This window comes from Stegostoma tigrinum, chromosome 2 (genome assembly GCF_030684315.1).
Source record: "Stegostoma tigrinum isolate sSteTig4 chromosome 2, sSteTig4.hap1, whole genome shotgun sequence".
In the NCBI taxonomy this organism is placed as follows: Eukaryota; Metazoa; Chordata; class Chondrichthyes; order Orectolobiformes; family Stegostomatidae; genus Stegostoma; species Stegostoma tigrinum.
The window spans coordinates 101891454-101918508 of NC_081355.1; the positions used below are offsets into that span (position 1 = coordinate 101891454).

Sequence of the window (27055 nt, forward strand, 5' to 3'; positions counted from 1 at the left end):
CCACTATCTTTGTTTTTAGTTTAGAACACTCTAGGGTTGAGTTCAGAAGACACCTATGTTGAATTTGGAAGTAAGTTTAGTTTCTCTCCAAGAAGAATCCACTTTCAGGCCAGTTGAGACAACCAGCTACCTCAGCAGGAGAGTTCAGTTTGTAAAACATCCAAATGAGGAAAGGTAGATGAGAAATCTGCAGGTTATTAGAATGGAGAAAGTTTACACTCTCAGATTTGTGGAACAGTTCTTGTCGAAATGAAAAGCGCCCCTCAAATTGTCTTCACAGTCCATGGCAAAGTAACTGTTGTGAGTCAATTAAGTAGGACTCTGAAGTTAGGGTATAATTATTTTGGACTTGAATTTCTACAATAGATAGTGTCAGGAAACAGTTTGGAACTTTGTTTTGCTGTGTGATTTAAGATCATTCTAACTGTCCTCAATAATTGTTTAGGTACCTTGGTTTGCTTTTTTAAAAAAATCTCCTTTTGTGTAATAATCTTCAGTTCTCTTTATAAAGAAAGCCTATAATGTCATGTAAATGTGTTACAGTGCCTAACTACCATGCCAGAACAAATGAACTAATGGCCCATCAAGCCTGGTCACATTCTGGGATCTGATTTGTCTAGTGATAACATCAGCTGGGATCAGAACAACACTAAGTTGTGTGCAATTAAATTAAGTGTATGGTCTTTTTCTGTTTCAATTGACAGATTTTGAAGACAAATTCTAACTTGGCTGAAACAGATACCTACCTACTATCTGAAAGTAATCCTTATCATTTCAACAATTTAAGGTCAGTTTCTTGAAGCACCATGGGTTTGTTTAAATTGCTGAAATCTGGATTGGTACACACCCAGAGCAATGCAGAAACAAGCACGGCGTCATAATTTGAAAACAATATCAGAAAATACTGGTAATATCAAGTCCTTCAGCAGTGATGGGGAGAAGAACAGAATTAACCTTTCTGATTAGTGACCTTGCAACAATTGTACTCTGTTATGATTGTCCAGAACACCATTATTGTGTAAATGTGTGCTGGTAAACCCCAAAATAATACCCGTTCCCTAAACACAACCGATTTATATGGAATTGATCAAGTGACCAAGGAAACAGTGGTAATTAGGAAATGGACAAAACCAAAAATCGAAGCCTAATGTGTGTTACAATATGGTGCTGGAGAGATAAACATTAAGTGCCAACAGGAAAATAATATTCTTTAAAAAGCATGTCTTTACTGCTGCAATTATCCATAACTACCATATAGTGCTCCACAAATGTAATAGACATGCGTTTGCATTGAGAATGACATCTTTCAGAATGGCTTGGAGAGAATTAAGTTAACAATTTTGGATTGTGTCAGTTTTAAAGGATGCAAAAATTAAAAATTCACAGGACAGCAGCCTCCAGTTTCCATAAGACATACGGTGAGATCATTGTAAAAAGGAAAATAGTTATTGAAATACCCTAAATTTGCAATATTTTGGTAAAATTGTAATGATTTCCTATCTTGTACCAATTTCAACAATAATTGAATGGTATTACAAGATGTTCAGATTATTTCATTATTATGAGTGGGAATGAGTTGTGAACATGCTTAGCTTATGTTGTTTTGTTTAGTTAGCAGAAATGAATAAGAAAACAACTAGACACTTCTTGAAAATAGTAGTGTAATAATACGTGTAACATTTTGTGAGGTAGTAAAAATAACAATTTAATAGTTACCTACAATAATTAATAATTCCAAAAGGCAGATGTCACTCATTTATAATATATCTGCAGTGTGACGCATGTATGGAGAATGATGTCATATTGATGATATAGATGCTGTAGCTTTTTAAAATGCATGCTTGTAGACAGAATCAGACTGACTCAACTCCCTTAAGTTGAAATCGCTGGATGTACTTGTATGTTTCATGTTCAGTATGCCTTTAAGAGACATGCTCATGATGCCATCACTTGGAGCATGTGACCTGAGAGTATACAGTCTCATAGTCCATTTCATTTCAGATCACTTGAATGATGACACTATTATGAGCATGCTGCTCAGTTATTACTTGATGGCTTGATATTAGCTGAGACAATTGTGTCCCTAAGAAATGTAATGTTTGTCCATATGAAAGTACAAGTTAGGAGCAGAAGTAAGCTAGTCAGCCCCTCAAGCCTGCTGCACCATTCAATAAGACCATGGCTGATCTGTCCCAAATTCCACTTTCCTGTCTATGCCCAATGACCTTTAATTCCCTTGACTAGCAAAAATCTATCTACCTCTACCTTAAAAATATTCAATGACCTTGTCTCTAGTGCCTTCTAAGACTGAGGATTCCATAAGGCCATAAGATATTGGAGCAGAATTAGGCCATTTGGCCTTTTGGAGTCTGCTCCATTATTTGATCATGGCCGCTACCTTTCTCAACCCATTCTCGTACCTTCTCCCCATATCCCTTGATTGCTTTATCAATCAGGAATCTATCTGTCTCTGTCTTAGATACACTCAATAACTTTGCCACTGAGGGCTATGGACACAATGAGTTCCATAGGTTAACCACCCTCTGGCTGAGGGTGGTTCATCTGCTAGGTGTCTGCTCATTTTGCCAACTTGTTAATGTTCCCATGAAGTCACTCAGTGTCATCCTCACTATTCACTGTTCTCCTTAGCTTAGTATCATCTGCAAATTTAGAGATTTAGCCCTCAATATCAAACTCCACGTTATTTATATAAATCAGAAAAAGCAAGAGCCCCAACACTGTTCACTGGGGAACACCACTTTCAACTCCTCTCTAGTTTGAGGAATGCCCATCCATACCTACCCTCTGTTTCTTATCTTTTAGCCAACTTCTTATCAATGCTGTCAAGGACCCATCAACCTCTAACATCATCAATTTCCTAAACAACCTGCCGTCAGGCACCATACTAAATGCTTTCTGAAAATCCAAATTTACAACATCCACAATGCTACCCTCAACTACTGCCTTTGTTAGGTTGTCAAAGAACTCAATTAAATTTGTCAGACATGACCTGCCCTTGACAAAGCCACGTTCTGTGCCTGGTATTAACTTATTTTTCTCCAAGAGTAAGTTTATCTTATCCTGTATTGTGGCCTCCATCAATCTTTCCGCTATTGATGTCAATCTGAGAGATCTGTAGTTTTCCTGGGTTATCAATTGTCCCTTTTCATAAACAACAGCATCGCATACTGTGGAGAAAACTCTCCTGAACATAATCTAGAAATTACTGTCCCTCATATTCCCATGATTTCAGTTCACACATGAGTAGTTTGTAAGTATATCCCATTACTATATTCTGTGGTGTTTACACCTCCGCAGCATCCTTGCAGATTTGGCTTTCCACTTTCTTTTCACTAGTTGGTGGATATGGCTCCTTCCCTGGTAGTACGGGAGGAAATGAAGTGTGTGGAACAGCCTCTTCAGAGCAGAGACTTGTGCGGATGCTGCCGAAGAGAGAATGTGTTGTAAAATAGAGGGAGAGGTTTGGATTATTTGGAATAAATCCACAGTGATGGTGGAGCAGTGCAACACATTACAATGGAACTTACTTGGGAGCCAGGATACAGAGCTCCCAGCATCACTACCATAAGCAGACCTGGTTCTCTTCCACCAAGGCAAGGATTCTTTCCTCATGGGGGTGAAGAGACAAGTGTCTAGCATCCCGCCACCAGTATTTTCTCTAACTTTCTTACTGTCTCCAAAGAGCTCTGGAACTGGAAAGTGCCACACAGACGGACGGACACACACACACACACACACGCGCGTGCGCGCTATTAATGCTGGTGCAGGTGGGGAAAGCTAGTGAGGAGTCTGAAATGAGTGAGTCATAAGTGCATCATGTTAGTAGATTCAGGATGCTTGAGAAGGATGGGTGTCTTGGGTAGCTGAGGGGAGATTGCATGCAGTGGTGAAACGTGATAGACCATGAGCCCTGGTAGGCGGCATGTGCAGTGGCAGAATTAGAGTGAGTGACAGGCAGTGAGAGATGGTGGTAGTGCTTACATTTGTGGAATGCTGAATGTCATTAACCTCCTCCTTGCATCTCTGGGAATTCCTCTGGACACCATACTGAACCTCATGAAAACTTTAGACATGGCTGGCAAGATCTGCTGCTGTAGTCTTTTCTGATGGTCCTGAGGAAAAAAGACAGTCCTCCGCTTGGTCATTCAGTGCATCCAGGAACATGTTGGCGAGGTGGGGTGCCAGCTTCCTTCCTCAGCCATATCTTTTCGAATTGTGCAGCAACACACAGTGAATGGCAGCTCCTGGCTAGCAGTGTTTGACGTGGTACACAGCTGGGATTTAAACATGGCCCTGGTGAGTATATCTACTGCTGCTGAATGCAAGATAGGATGACAGTGGAGCTGTTGAAACATTGTGCATACACAATAAAATACGCAGTAGCGAACTGCGTAAAATAACTCGCCAGAGCCCGCAGAGAGAAATCCTCCATCAAACTCCCCTGTCTGGCCTTCCTTCCTTGCTATCCTGCGCTGGCTTTAATTTTTGAACTGTCCATTTCCTAAGGCTCCATCACAAGATCTGTGAGAGAATTTTGGAGATAAAGCTTACCGTGGCTCAGTGGTTAGCACCGCAGCCTCACAGCACCAGGGACCCGGGTTCGATTCCAGCCTCGGGCGACTGTGTGGAGTTTGCACATTCTCCCCGTGTCTGCTTGGGTTTCGTCCAGGTGCTCCGGCTTCCTCCCACAGTCCAAAGATGTGCAGGCTAGGCGGATTGGCCATGCTAAATTGCCCATAGTGTTCAGGGTTGTGTGGGTCATAGGGGACTGGGTCTGGGTGGGATGCTCCAATGGTCGGTGTGGACTTGTTGGGCTGAAGGGCCAGTTTCCGCACTGTAGGGATTCTAATTCTCTAATTCTATTGCATACTGCCCATAAGTTTATTCCTCAGTTTGTCTGATTTGTGGAAATACTTCATATTATTAAAGCTAAGCTAAGGCATCATGGTTAGGACTTTTAGCAAGCTGAATATATAAACAGTATATGCTAGAAACATGATGCATATTTATCAGAAATTCCTAACATGAAATAGATTCATGCCTCTGCGATCCTTCTGCAAAATTCCAATTCAGATGTAAGTTGTAAACCCTAAAGATTTAACCGCAGGAAATGCTACACTTGTCCCCACACCTCCTCCCTCACCCCCATCCCAGGCCCCAAGATGACATTCCACATCAAGCAGAGGTTCACCTGCACATCTGCCAATGTGGTATACTGCATCCACTGTACCCGGTGCGGCTTCCTCTACATTGGGGAAACCAAGCGGAGGCTTGGGGACCGCTTTGCAGAACACCTCCGCTCAGTTCGCAAAAAACAACTGCACCTCCCAGTCGCAAACCATTTCCACTCCCCCTCCCATTCTTTAGATGACATGTCCATCATGGGCCTCCTGCAGTGCCACAATGATGCCACCCGAAGGTTGCAGGAACAGTAACTCATATTCCGCTTGGGAACCCTGCAGCCATATGGTATCAATGTGGACTTCACCAGCTTCAAAATCTCCCCTTCCCCGACTGCATCCCTCAACCAGCCCAGTTCGTCCCCTCCCCCCACTGCACCACACAACCAGCCCAGCTCTTCCCCCCCCACCCATTGCATCCCAAAACCAGTCCAACCTGTCTCTGCCTCCCTAACCGGTTCTTCCTCTCACCCATCCCTTCCTCCCACCCCAAGCCGCACCCCCCGCTACCTACTAACCTCATCCCACCTCCTTGACCTGTCCGTCTTCCCTGGACTGACCTATTCCCTCCCTACCTCCCCACCTACACTCTCTCCACCTATCTTCTTTACTCTCCATCTTCGGTCCGCCTCCCCCTCTCTCCCTATTTATTCCAGTTCCCTCCCCCCATCCCCCTCTCTGATGAAGGGTCTGGGCCCGAAACGTCAGCTTTTGTGCTCCTGAGATGCTGCTTGGCCTGCTGTGTTCGTCCAGCCTCACATTTTATTATCTTGGAATCTCCAGCATCTGCAGTTCCCATCATCAAAGATTTAACCCGCTGTTTCTCTTTCTTTTACTAAAGGACCTCTTGTAAATCTCCAGAATTTTCTAATTTTATTTCAGATTTACAGGGTTCCATTATATTTCTTTGTATTAGCCCAAATGTGAGATTTTGAATGTATCTGAACTGTAGTTTATTACTGTGTTGTTCTCTTTTTATTAGGTTCTGTACCTCTTAGAGGATGCCAGTTTCAACGAGCGCTTTACAGCAGATGGCTATATACTTGGGAATAGTATCTGGAGGAGGATGTGCAGTTATGTATTACCTTATGCAACGTAAGAATGAAAGAACACAACCTGTTAGACTTATTTGTTCCAAAGCCTTATTCTGATATGTGGTAGGTATCATAGACATGGCTGAGTATCAAACTTAAGAATAGCATCATATTGAAAAATTTGTGGTAAGTCAAAAGACTAGTATGCATTTAAGAAGAAGCAAAGAATGATTGAAATAAAATAGAGGGAGAAAGTCAGTTTTTAGTGTAAGTGAGTAATGTAGAATCTCTCTCTGTTTTAATTAGTATTTAAATTGGAAAAGGGTAACTTAAACTGATGTTGCTCCTGTACAGAGAGAGACTAGGGATTTGATGATAAAAAGGGTATGGATGAGCAGATTGAACAGGTATCTTGCATCTGTCTTCACTGCAGCAAATTTACAAAACTTCCCACAGATATTGCTACACTATGCAGTTTGCTGTGCAGCAGTATATTGCATCAATCTCACATCTTGATCATGTGCCAGCAGCTTACGTGGCAAATTAACTGTTACGTGCAGCAAGCAAACAGCCATGTCTCAAATTCACCGCGCATATTCTCACTGAAGTCCACGGAGGCACCGCCAGTCAGAGGGTCCCGGCACACTGAATCAAGGGCAGCCTCCCATACCTATCTAGGGGATAGGACAACTGACCATGGCCTATTGAGATAAACATGGTTAAAGGGGTTGTGCTTCTGCAATCTTTTGGGGAGTTAGCTGCGGTCGGTCCAGTGACTGCAGAGAAACGAGTCTTTGGGGTAGGGGTAACACGGTCAGGGAGACACACAAGGTTCAGTTGGGCCTAGACACTTCGTACCTAGAGCTATCCAGCAAGGTTGGTTAATGGGGCTGACCATAGTCATCTTTCGGGTTCACAGGAAATATAGACATAGAAAATAGAGCAGGAGTAGGCCGCTTTGCCATTCGTTATGATCATCGCTGTTCCTGCTTTTTCCCCCCATAGCCTTTGATCTCTTTGTCCTAAGTGCTATATGCAACTCTTTCTTGAAACTGTACAATGTTTTGGCCTCAACTGTTTTATGCGGCAGGAACTTCCACAGGCTTATCTCTTTTGTGAAGAAATTACACCTCGACACAGCCCTAAATGGTTTACCCCATGTCCTGAAACCGTGACCCCAGGAATGGGCACCTACGTGAGATCCTTTTAAGGGGAATGGACATTGCGCACAGACCCATGCACTGTATCAGAGATAAACCTGGAGGTTCCCTAATCCTAGCCATGCCAATGCATTGGCTCCCTGTACACTGCAGCTTCTCTGCCCCAGACCTTGCTGACCATTTCATTCTCACCAGTGCAGAGGCCAGGGAAAAAATAGAGATTTTTAGGATGAGCGTCATTGGTGCCAGCAGAACCCATTGTCCTATATACATCTTCTTCCTCTCTCTTCCACATTCTGCAGCAGGTTTCAATACAGACGTAGATTTACGGTATATCCCGTGATGACATGAAGTTAGGCATTGTTTCTTGCACAGTTTCATGTGGCACTACACAGTGACTCAAATAAATGGATGTAGAGCAAAAAGAATCCGATTTATACAAATGCGAGACTTCAAATACGATGCAAAGTCACTTGGGCCAACAAAGTACCAAGGGGTGATAGTTAGTTTTTTTCATTAGAGACTATCATTGTCTGGCATTTGTGTGGTATTATGAATGTTACTTCCAACTGTCAGCCCAAGCTAGAAATAATCCTGGACTTGTTCCTTTTGGGCTTGGGGTGTTTCGGAATCTGAGAAGTCATAGTCACAGAATCGACAGCATGGAGACAGGTCCTTTGGCTCAAACTGGTCTATGCTGAACAAAATGTCCATCCACACTAACCCTATTTCCCTGTTCTTGACCCATTTCCTTCTAAACCTTTCCATGTATTTGTGCAAATACCTTTTAAATGTTGTTAATGTACCTGCCTCAACCACTTCCGCTGGCAGCTCATTCCATTCTCTGTGTTAAAAAAAAGTTGCCCCTCAGGTTCCCATGTATTCTTTCCTCTTTTACCTTTAAGCTGATGCTTTCCAGTCCTGATTCCCTAATGTTGGGTCAAAGATTGAGTGCGTTCACTCTATTCATGCCTCTCATGACCTTAATCTGCCTCTAAAAGACTACCCCCGCACCCCAAGTCTCCTGCGCTCGAAAGGAAAAAAAGTCCTAGTTTGTTCAGCCTCTCCCTATAACTCGGTCCATTGAGTCCTGGCAACATCTTTGTAAATTTCTTCTGCATTCTTTCTAGTTTAGTAACATCATTCCTATATCAAAGTGACCAAAACTGAACACAGTACTCCAAGTGCAGCCTCGTTAATGTCCTGTACAACTGCAACATAACTTCCCAACTTCTGTTCTCAATACACTGACTGATGAGCATGTGGCCAGCCAGCTCAAAGTCAGTCACCTGAAGTGAGGAGACTCTAAATCCCATGGTTATGTTGGTCTGCCAGGGCTTCCTGATTGGGATTGTTAACCTGGGCCAATCAAGGATCTCACAGTCAACAAGACCTACCTGGTTCCAATCACTATATACCCCCCTCCAAGTCTGTCAGTGTAGACCTGGTCTTTCTCTTTTAGCTTTTCCTGTGACAGTTTTGCCCCAGGTCTTGTTCCTCTGACACAGGCAGCATGTACCAGACTGTAGCCCAGCCCGGGAGAGTGTCACGGGAGAATTTCATCCTCTTCTTCCAATTGTAGCAGTATTGAGGCTGCATCCATTTCAGACTCTGAGGTTTCCCCGACACTAGATGGAAGGGGAGAACCTAAGGCTTCTGATAGGGCCTTCTGGCTGTTCTGAGGGGTCAGGTATGTTTGGATCCTGCCCCGTTTGTGAGGTAACAGCTTTCAGGTGATCCACACATATGTTCGGGACTGTATCACTCACCCAAACTTTGCAAGTCACTGGACCTGACCTCGTATCACCCTCACCTTATACCCAAACAGGGCCATTCCCATGGTTCTGGCACCAAACTACATCCCCTGAATTAAATCTATCCCTTGTTAGAGGAGACGTGTGGTCGGCATTGGTGTTCCTGCTGCTGTATCTTCCTGTCCCCCATCCCACCACTGCACCCCCCACAACCCGCCAACCAAAAGGTCCCGGAATATCAGGTTTAATCTGATGCACAGTATCCTTCCCATCAGCAACGCTGCTGGAGCTATCTCTGTTGTCGTGTATGGGGTGGTCCTATAAATCAAACATGAACCGGGACACTTTGGTATCAAGTGATGCTGTTGGCTGTTTCTTTAAGGCTGCCTTCAACGTTTGCCTTGCTCTTTCCACCAGGCCATTGGATGATGAATGGTATGGAATTCTCCTTATGTGCTGAATGCCATTTGACTTTAGGAAATATTCGAATTCCCTGCTGGTGAATGACATCCCATTGCCTGTGACCAGTACTTCTGGGAGTCTGCGTAGCATGAGTGATGCTTGTAGCTTCTCAATCGTCATGCCTAAGCTTGCTGAATGAACCTTATACACGTCCAACCACTTTGAATGGGCACCCACAATGACCAGGAACATTGAGCCCATGAAAGGGCCAGCATAGTCGACATGCAATAGAGACCAAGGTTTACCTGGCCATTCTCATGAATGTGGGGCTACTGCTGGTGGCAACTTTTGTCCTTGTTGGCACTCTGGGCACTACCCCACTAATGCAGTATGTTTGGCATCTAACACTGGCCACCAGACATAGCTTCTTGCTAGCTTCTTTATCTTGGAAACCCCTAGATGACCCATCTCATTCAGGGTTAACGCAAAATTGCATGCATCTGCCAGCCATCTCAACCTCATCAAAAATCCCAGTATGGATTCCCTTGGGTCTCAAGTAGCTGAATAAAACTGATAGTGTCTCTGAATTAGAGGAGGTCGTGGTCATAATGTTCCTTAACCAACTTTGTCAACTCTTGGAAAGTTTTAGTATCTGGGGGCTCTGAGAATGTCAATCCGCTAATAACAGAAAATGTAACGGGTCCACGAGCAGTCTGAAGGCTTACTCATTGCTTTGTATCTGCCGCAATGTCATGTGCCTGGAAAATAAATATCGCATTCTTCCCAGATACTAGGCCCAGTCTTCAATAGCAGGATCGAATGAGTCAAGCTTCCCAATAAAGGCATGATGCCAGAAATGCTGAGCCCAACTTCAAGATGACTGTTGCAAATAATGGTTCTTCAGATGTGTACTGTTTTCCCTCATTGCCACTGAAATAACTGCAGAGAGGCTGGTATTCCATCACCAAATCACCCTTAGGGTGACACGGTAGCTCAGTGTTTAGCATTGCTGTCTCACAGTGCCAAGGACCCGGGATTGACTCCAACTTTGGACAGCTGTCTGTGCGGAGTTTGCACGTTATCCCTGTCTCTGCGTGGGTTTCCTTCGGGCGCTTCAGTTTCCTCCCACAGTCCAAAGATGTGCGGCTTAGGTGGATTGCCCAGAGTGTCCAGGAGTGTGTAGGTTAGGTTTGGAGGATGAGTCTAGGTGGGATGCTCTTCAGAGGGTCAGTGTAGACTTCTTCGGCTGAATGACCTGTTTCCACTCTGTGGGGATTCTATGACTCTGCGATTCATATACTTGTATGTAGTACTCTGGCTGTGGTTAGCCAGCTCAGAGTCAGTCTCTTGAACTGAGGAGATTCTAACTGCCCTGTTCATGCTGGTCTGCTAGGGCTTCCTTATTGGCTCAGGTTAACAACCCTAAACAAAGATAGCATAGTCAAAAAAAAATCTACCTGGTTCCAGTTGCTACTGGTATGACTCAATCCAGCAGAACTCTTTCCCCACTGATTCACCACCACACCCCTCCCCCACTTCCCGATTTCCTATTGATTCCAGTTTAGGGTACCTTGATGCTACACTCTGTCTGATGTGGCCTTGATGTTAACGCTGTCACTCGTGTCATCTGTGGAATTCAGCTTGTTTGTCTATGTGTGAACAAAGCTGTAATGGGATCAAGATCTACGTGGCTCTGGCTTAATTCAAATGAAACATTTGTGGGCAGTTTATTGCTAACCAAGGACTGCTTGATAGAACTGTTGATGACACCCACTGTTACTTAACTGATGATGGGACAGTTTTTGCAGGGTTCAATTTGACCTGCTTTTTATATACAGGACATACCTGGGCACTTTTCTTTCCCTTTTGCTAAAATGCCAAAACTCTGACACCGCTTTCAAATGCTGTACTCCTTATTGGTTTCCCTTGTCTACTTTACACAAGTCACGCCGTGTGTTCTTCTCCAATAAATCCATCCTACTTCTGTTTTATGAACTGTATCGTGAGCTCTGGTAATTTCAGCTTTATCTCAGCTCTTCTTGTTCACTTTGTTCAAAATTTGCCATAATGTGAATTGATGAGTCAGTGGTTACAGTTGATTTGGTGGCTCTGCGAGGCTGGATACAGTGCTACTGTAAGGATTTAATGCAGGTTTCTTGTGAATAATTGGTTTTGTAGAAAATTTTGCCAAATCAGAATACTACAAGTTGGCAATTGAAGAACTCAACAAAAATGACACAGCACTAGAAGCCCTGGGAGCTCCTCCATTGCGCATCCGAAATATCAAACTCACTGACAGGAACAATTGTGTGGACGGAATAAGTGCGAGGGTACAGTATTCAGTTATTATTTCTTTTTGTCAACTCTACTTTTGCACCTAAAGTACAAGTTGTTTGTGGAGCACTAACTTCATTTCAGCAGTTTTCTTCCGTACGTACATTTTGGTTTTCACGTACCTTGATTTTTAACTTTTACCTTCTTTGTTTCCACCCATCTTGCTGCAGAAGGGAATATGTGTTCCTATTAAATAATGCATGAATTTTATGAGTGGATGTTAAGTGGAAGGGTAGAATTAGAATAAATGTGTGCCAGTCTGTGGAATCCAGATAAACTAACTCTTAAATAAACATGTGGCATTGGTTTACAGATTAAAATCCCAGTTTGTGGATCAAAATCAGCCGGATATCTCCACACCTATTCTGTTCGAGATGGTATGCAGAAAAGGTAATCGCTAGGCGTGTAACCAACTAACTGAATGTTGTTTAAAAATTGGTTTGATTTCCATATCAGTAGAACTATGCATATATTCTTGTTCTGTCAGCAAGTGTTATCTATTTGGAGTGTGGATCTATTTGGAGATGGTTATTTTAGACATCATTTACACACACATATGAAAGAGTTATCCACAGTTTCTCAGGTTGGCCGACAGATACAGGTTTTTGTTTTCAGAGATCGAGGAAACTGAATATAGCCAAGAAATGTGGCAGTTAATAAAATGATTTAGTCTCAATGAGAAGGAATTTATGACCTTTGCAAGTTCTCCACTATTTGCACCAAGTGGAATAAACATTAGTTATTCTTTACACTGCAATGGTGAAACAAGATGTGATGAAGTTCTGCAGAAATATAATTTAGTGCAGTTATAAACTATGATTTATGCTGCCTCTTGTGCTGATCATTTTCTTCTGTTGAAAATTTCTAAAGTAGAGAACAACCTGAAAGGGATCAAAGAAGACAGCACAATTTTAAACAGCTATTAGAGATGTTAGAATAAAACCACTACTACAGGACAGCAGCCGTGTTCAAAGGTGTGGTGTGAGAAAAACGAAATGATTGGAGAAAACACTGCTTATAAACAATGACCAGTATTCAGTAAGAATTCATTTAGATGTGAATGAGATTTGACTGAGATTTAAAGGAATCTCGTGAAATAAGATGCTTGTGAGTTGGATAAGATTCATCAAAAGGAACCAAATTGTGCTTTAGATTCTAAATAAACAGTCTAAGACATTTCTGGTCAAATGTTTATATGGGTAGTTTAATTTAGCTAGAGTACCATCATTTTTTGAATGTAGATTGGGTGGCTAAATATCTTAAATTTGTGCTAGACTATTTTTTTTGCTTTGATTCTCTTTTTAAAAATCCTGTCTATGCAAAGTAAATTGCTTTGGACCATGCATTCATCCACTTGAAAGACTTTGAGGATTGTCTCCATGGCTTGTTGGATACTTTCTACATCTTGTAGAAAATGAGAGAGAGAAACTTGGCAAGACCAGAATTGATTTTCAAGCTATTAGCTAAAAGTAGTAGTTTAATGTCAGCCAGTTACTAGTTTTCTCAACTAATACTGTGTCAGAGTCCCCAATGTAATCTCTTATCTACTGAGTGAGCTTCTTCAGCCAAGACAATTTTAAGTTCTGCCCCAGTATGCCTGGATAAGGAATAGAAAAGTTAGCTAGATACCTACTGCTTATTTTTCTTTGTCTTCCAAGGAAAATAGGCAAGTGTGATGTTGGGTGAGGACAGAATTGAGCTTGACTGTGGTAATCCCCCATGAATGAGCAACTAGCGGATATACAATCACTTATTTACAAAGATGTGCTGTTTGGGGTGCTTGTGGCATAGTGGTGATGCCGCTACTCTGGACTAGGAGACCTGGGTTCAAGGCCCACCTGCTACAAAAATGTGTCAGAAAATCTCCAAAGGATGATTAGGTACTTGATTGATGTACCTGAGGATTGGCAGAACCTCTGATATCATGACTGACCATATTTATGAGAAGAAGTGAGAATTTTCAAAATTTTTGTGAATTACTCTACTTGTGATTTTCTTGTTTTTTCCTCAGATGGTTTCTACAAGAAGCTGTGTTGCAGTTGCTGGATGGCCAACAAATTTCAGTTTATCCATTGACCAAAGATAAAGATTGATGCATGAGCAAAATTGTTCTCTTCGAGATGTGATTCAATTACTGATGTTATTTCAAACAAAACAATTTTTAAAAGTAATTTGGAGCTTAAGCTCACACAGTTGTTTCAAAAGTTGGTAACTCCAACAATTTCAGTTAAAGAGAAAAAGTCAAACAACTGTGGATGCTGTAAACCAGAAACAAGAACAGACATTACTGGAAAACTCGGCAGGTTTGGCAATATCTGTGGAGAGACAGCAGAGTTAACATTCTGAACTGAAGAAGGTTCTCTGGACCCAAAACGTTAACTTTCCATTTTCTCCACAGATGCTGTTGGACCTGTTGAGCTATTCCAGCAACTGCTGTTTCCATTTTAGTTAAACGATTGCTACAAGCTGTTTTCAGGCCAACTTGATGTAAGGAGAGAATTTGTTTGAATCCTCAAAACATACAAAGACATGCACCTAGGAATAAATGATAATTCTGGTGAAAAGCTGATGTTACTTTAATCAGTAACCTTTGCAATAGATTAAACTGACCAGATTCTGATTTTTTCACAATGTATTATTAATAAAAGACTTTAACAGTTTGTCTCTCTTGAATGCAAAGAGTACACTGCTTGAAAAGTGTATGTACACTGCCAATATCAGATTACCTATTAATCAACTAGCAACGAGGGAACATAGCTTTCTGCCTACAAACCACCAATCCACAAACATGCACCTTTCAGAGGAACTTGCTTGGAATGCCATTCCTGTCACTATAATGTCTTATGAGCTAAATCCTCTCTTTCTGAATTGAAGGGTAGCAAAAACATTTGGATATTAAATAGCACATCCAAATTTAATGGATTTTCAAGCATCAAATTCAAAAAGAGCTGCAACTGTGACAGATGATCTATGCTGTATAATAAAACTGACTTAGTGTACATATATATTTTAATAACCATTCAACCTCAGGCACAAACGTTATAGAGTCTAGGAATAGAACTTGAAATGTTCACTTGTAAAGATCAGTTTGGAGAACAGCACTACTGAAATATGTTAGTGTGCTCTGCCAAATTAAGATGCTAACGCTTGGTGAAAACACACCAAAATGTTCTATACAGCAATACAATAGGTCTTATTCTTGTGGAGGAGATGTCTCTGCGTATCAACTTGAGCAGTGTCCAAGTAGTCGTTGTTTCAACCAAAAGATTTTTATTTGATGTTTATGAATGCAGTTGAACTAATTAACCAATTTCATCATTTAAAAATAATTCTCAGGATGTCAGCACCATTGTTGTTCATCATTTCTAGTTGCCTGTTGACAAGGATGGATGTGCTACTGAAACCACAGAGGCAGTCCTGCTTGTGCTTGTGTTACCAGAACAGTGTTAGATATTATTATCATAAAGATCTGATTGGCTGAATGTTCCTGGAGAGAATCAAAGCCTGCCACTGAGTAGAAAGCAGGAGACGACCCAGTACTGTTTTATAGTGGGAGTTAACAGTATGCCCCTACAGAACTGCTGCCCCAGTCAGAGGGCTTGCACCTCAGCAGCAGTGGACACTGAGCCTGCCAGACGAAGAACAAAATGGCTCCTTGATGAAGTGCCCTTGGAAATGAGGTAAATTTTGCTAGTGATATTTGTCCTCTGTGCAGAGGATTCATCAGTATCAACCTGAAATCTATGCGCTCTATTACTCAGAACTGAAGGTCTGCATAGTCTTTGTTTATGCTGAAGAAAAGTAGAGTAGGTTAAACGGGCCTTTCAATCTGGCATTAATTTTATAGGTCTGGAAATTGTACAGCAGCAGCGGATAGTGGAAATTGGTCACGTGTGATGGAAACAAACCAGACTCAACCTTAGTTAGCAGAGAGCCAACATTGAAATCTTGATCAAACGTATAGTGAGCGTGCACCAGGTGATGTGGGGAAAGGAAGGAGGACACTCCTTTTAACTGGTAGAGTGTGAAGTGGCTAGTGTTGGTTTACTGACTATTTTACATCACTGGTGATTTTCATTTCGTTGATTGGAATAAATAAATAAATAAATTCCAGGATAAAGAAGTAGCAGAACTGAAGGACTGCAGTTTCAAAACATTGTTCAATTGCCAAGATCAAGGAACACCTCTGTATCTGCATACATTTTCGAAAATGGCCAGTGCTCCAGTGCTTTTCCTATGGAATAGCACACAAGGTACCTAGGTACATACTTTTAGAAATAAATTGGAAAAAAAAGTATTCTGAAAATTTTGTACCTAGGTACTGGAACCTAAGATGGCACAAAGGACTTAAAGAAGTTCAGCATTTAATTTTGTTTTTTTTTCTAAAATCCTGTAATAAGGTTCCTTTGTACCTAAGATGGTGCTATAGGCGGTGACTTTATTGTCCCATGAGTTCAGTGAAAAGTTTACAAACATAATTCTTATTCCTATTTAGATGATAAATTGAGGAAAGTAGGAAGTGAAAATTGTGCACTTGGATTGAGAGGAAGCCATTGGATGTGGTTTATCAGGACTTTCAGAAGGCTTTCTACAAAGTCCCAACTAAGAGATTAATGTATAAAATGAAAGTACATGGTGTTGGGAGTAGTGTATTAAGATGGACAGAAAACTGGTTGGCAAACAAGAAACAATGAGAAGGAATAAATGGGTCTTTTTTCCAAATGGCAGGTAGTGACTAGTGGGGTACCTCGTGTCAATGCTAAGACCCCAGCTATACACAATATATTAATGAGTTGGAGGATATTACATTTAGTTCTATCTCCAAATGTGCATATGACACCAAGCTTGGCAGGAGGGGGAAGCTGTGAGGTGGATGTAGAGACGTTTCAGGCAACCTCCACGTGCCAAATGTAGTATAATGTGGATAAATGTGAGCTTTGTTAGCAAAAACAGGAAAGCAGATTATTGTCTGATTGCATGTTTCCCCCTCTCAATTTATAGCCAATGAAACCTGGGCATCAGTCACTGAACGTAAGCAGTGTAAAGTAGGCAAATAGTACGTTGGCCATCGTAGCAAGAGAAATCAAGTACAGGTGGAGGGCTGGTGTGCTGCAATTATACAGGGCCTTGGTGAGATCAGACCTTGAATATTGTGTCCTTATCTGAGGAAGAATGTTCTTGCTGTAAGGGAGTGTAATGAAGGTTCACCAGATAGATTCCTTGGATGGTAGGGCTGATATGAGGATAGATTCAATTAAGATCATAATTGCTGGAGATTGGAAAAACAAGGGACATTCTCTTAGAAACATGTAAAAATCTCACAGGACTAGACAGGGTAGATGCAAGAAGAATGTGTTCATTGGTGGGGAGAGTCCAGAATCAGGGATACCTGGTAAATCATTTATGTTTGACATGAGAAATTTCTTCACCCAGAGAGTAGTGAACTTATGGAATTCTGTTCCACAAAGTATTTGAGGCCAAGACATTATGTTGTCAAGTAGTTTTTGGATCTAGCACTTAGAGCTAAAGGGATCAAATGATGTGGGAGTGAAGCAGGAACAGGATATTAAGTTGGATGTTCAGCCGTAATCATAATGAATATTTGAGCAGGCTGTAAAGAGCCAAAGGGACTACTTCTGCTCCTGCTTTGTCTGTTCCTGTGTAACTAGGTGAAGTTGTGGACAATGCAAATACTATTTAAAATAAATTCTATTGTCTCAAGTTAGTAAACACCATTGATTATTAAATAATGAATGCCTGTATTTTGTAGGCTATAGACTAATTATACATGATGCCGAAAAACAAGTCATCTTTGGCTTGCAGGAGTGTTTAAATTTGTGTAACAGACAGTCCCAATCTTTAAAATTTGAAGATTATTGACTCAATAATTACACTTAAGCACAAATCAATAAGAGGTCAGATATGTTTATTAAAGGAATATGTACATCTTTACCATAGAGGTACAACACCACCTCCCCCCCAAAAAAAAACCACTATGGGTAAAAGGATTGGCTAGCAGTTGTTAAGTTTACGGCATACTTCTGAACACAAAGGTAACACTGTCAAATTTAGGCTGAAAACATGGCAATGGAAACTTCAAACGCACCAGAAAGAAATTTCTGTCAAGAATACTGGCTAACAATTTAGATGCAGAAACAAGAACAAGAGATCATTAGTAGCTACAGGCTTGTTCAGTTAGCTGAAGTTGTGTTCCATTTAGCACCATTTTCAGATGAATTCCGTTGACTGAGTGAAGCCACAATGCACTTGGATACCCACTTAAAGGCCTAGAAGCAGCTTGGCATTGCTTTCATCTATTTCATTAGCCCTTAAAAGGCCAATAATACATATTTTAACCAAAAGTTAATATTTATATTAATTGTGCAGTAATTTATTGAGGGATGGGGAAAGAAATTACAGAAAATGGGTGCAGCATGAATTTAAGAAGCAAGACTAAGATTAAGAAAAAAATTCTCAGTAAAAAAAAGTCAATTAAAATATACGGCGATATTCAGGGATCCCTGAGATTTTTTTTAAAAATGGAGATTTTGTCTTGTGAAAATGTACATTTTTGTGCTGTAGACTTTTTTAAATTGATGTAAAATACTAAATATAATAACCTGGCACGACCATAACATGTTACCCAGAACTTAGTTCTGTTCGTTAACTACTGAACCCATTCTATTTCCTCGAGATCAGTGACTGAATCACTTGGTGCAATATAATGGTCCTCTATTCTGCTGACTACATACTGGGATGTGGATAATTTAATGTTTTTTTTCAAAAATGGATTCTCAAATGCATCACTTTAGTAGCCTTGTAATTAATTAGAAAGCTAACATTGTTTACTGTTAACCAGATTATCTTTAAAATGTACATTTAACAAAATTAATTTTGCAGTCCTGTGCATAATGAATACCATATAAATTTCAAGTCTGTAAGGCACCAACAGAGTAATATCTATCACTGTCCATTGTGCAGAAATGTTCCTGAACAAGTTCACCTCATTCTGGGAAATTTACACATTTGATTCTGATCACAAAAATACTCAAACATAAAAAATACATTACAAATACAACATAATTATTCAAAAAAGTGAAATCAATCAAGTTTAAGAAAAGGTCAAAGAAATTAACCTTTGATTTGTATAATTAATTCATACATGCTTAAAAAGAAAAAAGGAATGTAGCAAATAATTCTACTTAGCAAAACAAAACCCCAATGTGTGTTATTTGTAATTATAGCTTGCTGTAATATTTTAGGGAACAGATATTTTTAGGAATCAAACTAAATGTCAAAGTGCATTATTCACAAGAACTGCACACTTTAATTTTATTGCTGACAGTACAATGGCTTAAAGGATCAATCTACATCTACTACTTTCTACCCGCCCCCCCCCTCCCGCCACCAATTGTGCAAATAGATTGGATATTCCCCATAATGCTCTACTAGTCATGTTTTGTGAAATAAGTATCAGCTCTGTATTGAAGGAAAGTGTTTCATTTATCACCATCCCTTATTGCTCTCTGCTTGGATTAACTTTGAACATTGTTCACATATTATATCAGAAGCATGGCACAACAGTGCTTGGCATGTAGGCATTAAACCATTTCTATTCAAACATCTGTAGTGAATCCAAGGCTCACAAAACAACTGTTTTGCCAGAGTCATCCGTTATTTAAAAGACTCTTTAAAATGTAGCGTGTATTTCCATCTCCTAAATCAATAGATAAACTCTCCTGGAATTTCCTGTAAGGTGTTAAATGGCTCCTCAAATTTGAAGCGTTTGGAGATGGCTTTTTGGTCAGTTTTTATGTTTTCTTTCTCAGACTGTCTGCATTGTCCCAATGTGTACGATGCCATGACAATGAGCTCCTCCGTTTCTTGGCTTTGCGCTTCTGATTCTTCCGAAGCTATAGATTCAAGTGCATTGGTTGAAGCTTCAGAGACAAATTCTGTTTCATCGCATTCATATGCCAACCATGGATGCCTGAGGCACTCCTCAGCTAAAGCTCGCTCTCTGCCAAAAATAGGAGATAACATGAATAGTGTTGGAAAAATCGAAACTGTTTGCAATTTAAATTATACTATAAAACTGCATGTGTAAATTTAGGTACACAGTACGAGAAAATGTAGCACATGAATCAACATCTGTTGATGGATGCAAATTAGACTCCGAATGGATTAGGAATGAACCATCTCAAGGGGTTGGGATCATTTGGATTTGAGCAAAAGGAATCTCAATCTTGAATGGTGCTAAAACTACAATAAACATTAGCAATCTGTGAAGACAACTTGAGGAGGAGGATAGGGTGACAGACAGACAACAGATGCAAAATAACAAGTGAGAGGGTTCACTCATTGGAATGGTATGTGGGCATACAGAGACCAACCAGTTCAAATACAGGATTTCCTGAACAAGACAGCAGCATGATAAAACCACAATAAAAGTCAATAGCTTTTTATGTTTAATTTTGTAACTCTATAATAAAGGCAATAAATCTGAATAAAATTAGGCTATTGTAAGATAAGTGTACACTTTACAGCATTATAGATTAGGCTATTAATGCGGAGGGAATGAAGCACAGATTCATCAGAATGAGTCTAAAGATGAGAAACCAGTTACAACGTAAATTATTGGGATTATTTCCAGTGGAGCAGAGAAGTTTGAGCAAAGAGTTAATAGTAGAGAGAGTTCTTGCTTGGGTGGATTCTCTTATTTATTCCTGGTACAAGATCATTGCTGCTAAGGCCAGCATTTGTGGGAAGCCAAAGGGATAAACCTGCAAACAAAAAACTGTAATACTTGGTAATGAAAGTAGTGGTCATATTGGGAGATCCAATTTGAAGTATACAAGTTGGACCAGTACATGTCATTCGCAGGTTTTAGTGGTTTTTCCATTTGAGAAGGGGGTCATGAATCACAGTCCTAAACTGTAGTCAGTCAGACTGGTATTGCTACACCCAGAGTGCACTGAGATAAGGGAGATTCAAGTTTTCAACAAACGACAATGAGGTGATTTGCCATGGTCCATGTGGAGGCACAAGCATTTTCCTTGTTAGGGAGTGACTAGTGTTTTTATAGAGATAAAAAGGTGTAGAGCTGGATGAACACAGCAGGCCAAGCAGCATCTACATTTTTTAAGGGACATGATTCTGCATTAAACACGGGGATAGTGAGGAAACAGAAGTATACAGCTGGTACAGAGATTGAACATATGCATCTCACTCAGTTGATAAAATAACTGACCCACCCACCAACTGATTCAGTGATGGTGATGGAACAGCAAGGATTGCTCTCATGTAATTCCTTTATTATCAATGATAGCCAAAATGTCACTTGCAATAGCTTCTCCTCCTGTTCCCACACTTAGCTCTGGCATGCCCCAGTGGTCAGTTTCCATTTCTCATCTGCCATTCTGCTCCTCCTCAACATCTAAAGTTGATTAATTTTCAAATACACACTGATTAGACTCAACTCTACCTCATCACGTCTCCTTACTCACCACTGTTGCTAAATTAGCAGCCTGCTTACCCAATATCCAATACTGGATGAGCAGACAATTTTTCCCATTAAATACTGAAGCTATTGCTTTTGATCTTCATTTCAAACTTTGCACGGTCATGACTGTGACCTATATCTTGAATGTTGACTGAGATTAAAATTAAACCAGTCTGTCTGCAAACTTCATGTCATATTTGAACATGAGATTAGCTTCTGACTTCATATTCCAGCTATCACCATGATGCCTATTTCCACCTCTAACTTCATCTGATTTGTCTTAGCTCAGCTGAAACCTTCATCCTGTCTTTGTTACCTCTGAACTTGACTATTCCAATGTACTGCTGGCTGGTCTCCCGCATTGTACCCATTTTAATCTTGAGGCCATCTAAAACACTCTGCCTGTGTTTAGCTTGCAGCAAACATCCTCCCCTATCCTCCGTGTGTTCGCTTAACTGCATTGGCTTCCAGTCAAGCAAAATGTTGACATTAAAATTTAATTCCTGTTTTCAAATGCTTCCAAGCTTTCGTCCCTCCATATCTCTCCAGTCCTAAAATCTTCTGCCATATCTGTGTTCCTCTATTTCTAAAGAGGATAATGCATTTTCAGTTATAACTGCTGCACCATTGGTAGGGATACCTTCAGTTACTTCGACCCAAGGTTCTAAAATTCTTCACCTACCCTTCTCTGCTCCTTTAAAATTTACCTCATTGTCTAAATATTGGGACATTTAACCTAATATCTCCTTAAGACTTGTGCCAATTTAAATCCTTTGGTATGTGGGAAATTAATGCTGTGTGTTTTTTAAGGTTAAAGCCAAAACAAAGGGTGATGATTATCAAGGGTGTAGATTAATGTTTCAAACTGTGCTTCTGTGCAAGTCCAAATGCTCAATATGTCAATGTAAATACAGAAGCTAATCTGGCTGCAATCATTGAAGAAAGAAGTTAGTAAGAATTAAAAAAAGGAGTTCCGTAAACCAAAACATTGGCCCCAGAAATCAAAACGTAGCCCTCGGGGGGAAAGCAAAGTATTTTGACTCTCGGGATATATAAAGTTAACTTGTTATTATTTACTAATAATGAAGATAACAAATGAATCATTCCAACATAATGTGGAGCCACAATATACCAAAACTAAATGCCTAGAAACACCACTTAGAAAATACAAGTCTCAAATGATATGAGAGAAAGAAAGGTATCAGAACAGATATAGTGACAGAACAACTATTGATAAATAAGATGTATGGAAATGCAGTCCTGTTGGATACTATCCAATAAGCTAAATAAATTAATGAAAAGAAAACAAAAATCAGAAACTTACTCAGGGTCCTTAACAAGCAATGTCTTGATGAAGTCTATAGCCTTTTTGGAGATGTTCTCAAAATCGTCTTCTGTAAAGCTGAGATTTAACTGGGAAATGTTCAGGAAAGTTTCTTGTTTGCTGTCTCCCAGGAAAGGAGAAATGCCTGTTAACATCACATACGCAAGGACACCTATACTCCTAAACACAGGAAAGTCATTCTGAGAAGCAGTTCCAGCCAATTCAATTATAACAATCATTTTAAATGGTTACACAAGAGATTAACTTACCACATATCTGTTGCTGTGCTGATTGGCTCATAATTTAAAATTTCAGGAGCTGAAAAAGAAGAAATAAATGCATTTTTGGAGATGAATTTATTGCATGTCATTAAAAGCCAGGGTACACTGCACGTCCCAATGAACTCAGAGTCATAAAGCATAGAATGAGGCCCTTCAGGCCACCGTGTCTATTCAACCAAACTATACTGGCATTACTATGCCCTGGCATTTTAAAGTGCTCATCCAGAAATGTGAGAGTACCTTCCTCCACCACCCTCTCAGGCAGCATATTTCTATTACCCTCTGGGTAAACAAAAAAAAACAAAACTTTTTTTCCTCCTCTGGTCTCCTCTAAACTATTTGCTCTCACCTTAAATCTAGGTGCCTAAGACTGGAGGGCATAAGTTTACGTGGAAATGATTCTCACAATGTACTCTGTCTATATTTTCCATAGTTGTACACTTTCTCAGCCTCTTCTGCTCCAAGGAAAAAAAAAGTCTATTCAGTCTATCCTCTTAACTAAGACTTTCATCCCAGGCAACATCCTAGTGAATGTCTTCTCTGCCCTCTCCAGTGCACTCATGCTCTTCTGATAGTATGGCAACCAGAACTGCACACAGTATTCCATCTGTGGCTTAACCAATGTTTTATAATGTTGTAACAAGACTTCTCTGCTCCTAAATTCTTCACTCAGGCTAATGAAGTCAAGCATCCTATTTGCCTTCACCACCCTGTCTGCCAGTATTGATAGCTTCAGGGATCTATGGACTTGTTCACCAAGGTCTCTTTGTTCCTCAGTACTCCCCAAGGACCTACCATTCATTTTGTGTATCCTTCCCTTATTAGAATTCCCAAAATGCATCACGTCCCACTTTACTTTCCATCTGCCCATCCCAATTTACCAATTGATCAATATCAGAGTGTAGCGCCTGAGACCATCCTCCTGCTCACCAACACCACCCAAATTTTTGTGTTACTATTGATACCTTCTATGTTCGCATCCAAATTATTAATCTATATTACAAACAGAAAGGATTCCAGCACCAATCCTTGTGGTACACTGCTGGTCATAGGCTTCCGACTACAAAAAAAAATCCTCTACGATTACACCTTGCCTCTTTTTTTTAAAAAACCAATTTTGGATCCACTTTGCCATTTGTCTTAGATTCCATGAGTCCTTACCTTTTGGACCAGCTGTCCATATGGGACCTTGTCAATGTCCTTAACGAAGTCCATGTGAACCACATCAACTGTACTACTCAATGTATTTAGTCACATTTTTAAAAAGTTCAATTAAACTAATCAGACAGGATGTCTCTCTAACAAATCTATGCAGACTATTCCTGATCAATCCCTGCCTTTCCAAGTGTTGATTAATCTTGTCCCCCAATTTTTTTCCAATAATTTCCTGACCGCTGACATCAGATTAACTGGTCTGTGGTTATCTGGCCTATCTGCGCTGCCCTTCTTGAACAAAGGATCCACAGTAGCTATCCTCCAGCCACCTAGTACTTCACTTGTGGCCAGTAAAATATCAAATATCTCTGAAACTCTAAGAACTAGCTCCAAAGGTCATTGGACCTGAAAGATTAACTCTGCTTTCTCTCCACAGATGCTGCCAAACCTGCTAAGTGTTTCCAGCAATTTTTTTAAATTTTTAATTTCCAGCATTCGTGGTTGTTTCATTTTTTAAAAATTTAAGCATCACCACCAGGACTCCAGAAATTTTCTCCATGCTTCCTACAGCAGCCGGAGATATATCTCAACAGGCCCTGGGGATTTATGCACCTTTACGCCTATTCAAATGTCCAGTACTGCCTCCCTTATTAATCTTAACATGCTCTGGAACCTTGCCAAGCCAACTGAAATCTCCGGTTACAATGCCTTTCTTCTGTGAGAATATAGATGATAAGTATTCATTTAAGACCTCACACACATTCACTGGTTCCCCCTTAAACTTCACATAGATTCTACTCTCTCTCTTACTCTTAATATACTTACAGAAAGATTTGCGGTTCTCCCTAATCCTGTCTGCCTTAGATATTTTGTGGTCCTTCTTTGCCTCCTAATTCCTTTTTTAAGCAACCCCCTACGCTCTTTAAACTTTTGAAGAATCTTCACTGTTTATAACACACTGTACCTGACATGTTTCCTTCTTCTTTATCAAACTCTCAATATCCCTTGACTGTCCTTGCCCTTCACTCTTACAGAACTTGCTGGACCTGAACTTTTACTATACTTTTAGAATACTCCTACTTTCAAAATGTAGACGTAGCTGCAAGTAGTTGCTCCCAGTGTGTGTTTGTTACATCCTGACTAATGACATTGGAAGTGGCCTACCCCAGTTCTGACCCTTAACCTCTGCACTATTGTTATTCGTTTCCATAAATACTTTGTAAATTTACATTACGGTCACTATCCCCAAAATGTTCAGCCACTGAACCTTCAACCACCTGGATTCCCAAGGATTAAGTCATACATAGCCCCACTAGAGATGGGGCAATCTACATACTGCAAAAAAAAATTTTAAGAATTCTACCCCATCTAATTTTTTCACACCAAGGTGATCCCAATTAACGTCAGCAAAGTTGAAATCCCCTATAACTATAACCCGGTTTCTCAGGCACCTTTATGTGATTTGCCTACATAATTGCTCCTCTATCTCCCCCTGATTTTTGTGAGGCCTATTTTATAATCCCAGCAAACCAATTGCCAATTGCCTCCCCCCCCCCCCCACCACATTTCTGAGCTCTTCCCAGATGGCCTCATTTGTGAAGCTCTCTAGCACGGCCCAGAGGCTCAGTGGTTAGCATTTCTGCTCACTGCTAGAGACCCAGGTTTGATTCCGTCCTCTGACGACGATCTGTGTGGAGTTTGCATATTTTCCCCGTGTCTGCTGGGTTTCCTCCCACTGTCCAAAGATGTGCAAGTTAGGTGGCCTTAGATAGTCCATGGAAAATGCAGGGTGACAGGGCTGGGGGGGGGGGGGGGGGCGCGTTGGTTGGGATGCACTTTGACAGGTCAGTGTGGACTTGATTGGCCGAAAGGCCTACTCCCACACAGTAGAGAATCTATGAATATCCTCCCTCATTTCCTAAGGAAGAACACAATTCCCTACCTCTCATACACCATACCTGAAACTTCTTTACCATGGAATGTTGAGCTGCCATTCCTGCCCTTCCTTTAAGCATGTCAATCAATGATTCCAACAATATCATATTCCCACATGCTGATCAATGTTCTAAGCTTATCCTCCTTACCAACCATGCTTCTTGCATTAAAATAGATACAATTTATCTTTCTGGGCCTCCCAAGTGTCTTATCCTACTCCTGTCTCCTTCACCTAGCATTCCTTCTTTATTTGATTGGACTTTGCTTCTGATTTCACATCTACTCTGTGCCCCATTCTCCTGCTAACTTAGTTTAAAACATCGACAACATAAGCAACCCTCCCATTCCCGCTCCACCAGCAAGCATATTGACCCATTTCAGTTCAAATGCAATGTGTTCAGCTTATACAGGCCCTGCCCATCCCAGAATTTGTTCTTATCATCCAATCACCCTCCCTTTAGTCATCTCTTCATCTGATCTACCTTCTTATTCTTATACTATGTAGAGCATGGCACTGGAAGTAATCAGATATTACAATGTTATAAGTCTTCCTCTTTAATCTACTGACTCTCAATTCTTGTGCAGGAACTCATTTTCTTTTTCCATCCGTGTCATCGGTACTAACATCTACCACGACTGCTGGCTGTTCACCCTCCGCCCTTCAGAATGTCTTGCAACTGCTCTGAGACATTCCTGACCCTGGCACCAGGAAAGCAACACACCATTTGAGAACCTTGCTGCCACAGAATCGCCAGTCAGTTCCCCTTGCAATCGAGTCCCCAATTATTAAAGTTCTCCCAATCTTTTCCCAGCCTTTCTGTGCAACAGGGCCAACTGTGGTGCCATTAACATGGCTGTTGCTGTTTTCCTCTCAGACAGCCCACCCCGAAATCACAGTATCTCTGTTTCACAGGGGGATGAAGTTCATTCTGTACTCCACAGAAACTAATATTAGTCAAACTGAAGCAGTAGG

At 40.7% G+C, this 27055-nt stretch overlaps 2 protein-coding genes and 1 long non-coding RNA gene across 9 annotated transcripts in view; 2 read left to right on the top strand and 1 right to left on the bottom strand.

Annotated features, from left to right (window-relative positions):
- The window catches only part of LOC125465929 (cytochrome c oxidase assembly factor 1 homolog), a 69658-nt gene extending 55113 nt beyond the window's left edge, over positions 1-14545 (top strand). For 4 of the 5 annotated variants that reach the window (XM_048559951.2, XM_048559960.2, XM_048559941.2 and 1 more), the window contains 5 exons: positions 705-787; positions 6184-6296; positions 11730-11881; positions 12199-12275; positions 13897-14545. In XM_048559951.2, coding sequence (XP_048415908.1) covers positions 6203-6296; positions 11730-11881; positions 12199-12275; positions 13897-13978 — 405 coding nt within the window. In that variant the 5' untranslated portion in view covers positions 705-787; positions 6184-6202 and the 3' untranslated portion in view covers positions 13979-14545. The remainder of the gene's footprint in view (positions 1-704; positions 788-6183; positions 6297-11729; positions 11882-12198; positions 12276-13896) is intronic. The other variant, XM_048559970.2, reaches the window with a different exon arrangement.
- A 929-nt stretch (positions 14546-15474) lies between these two features.
- Positions 15475-27055, top strand: part of LOC125465392 (uncharacterized) — a 52447-nt gene continuing 40866 nt past the window's right edge. Inside the window, exon 1 of the long non-coding RNA XR_007250233.2 lies at positions 15475-15565. This is a non-coding gene — a long non-coding RNA (uncharacterized LOC125465392). The remainder of the gene's footprint in view (positions 15566-27055) is intronic.
- The window catches only part of stk17a (serine/threonine kinase 17a), a 95863-nt gene continuing 86614 nt past the window's right edge, over positions 17807-27055 (bottom strand). For 2 of the 3 annotated variants that reach the window (XM_048558798.2, XM_048558814.2), the window contains exons 5-7: positions 22981-23029; positions 22712-22891; positions 17807-19905 (exon numbers count right to left, since the gene is read on the bottom strand). In XM_048558798.2, coding sequence (XP_048414755.2) covers positions 19608-19905; positions 22712-22891; positions 22981-23029 — 527 coding nt within the window. In that variant the 3' untranslated portion in view covers positions 17807-19607. The remainder of the gene's footprint in view (positions 19906-22711; positions 22892-22980; positions 23030-27055) is intronic. The other variant, XM_048558806.2, reaches the window with a different exon arrangement.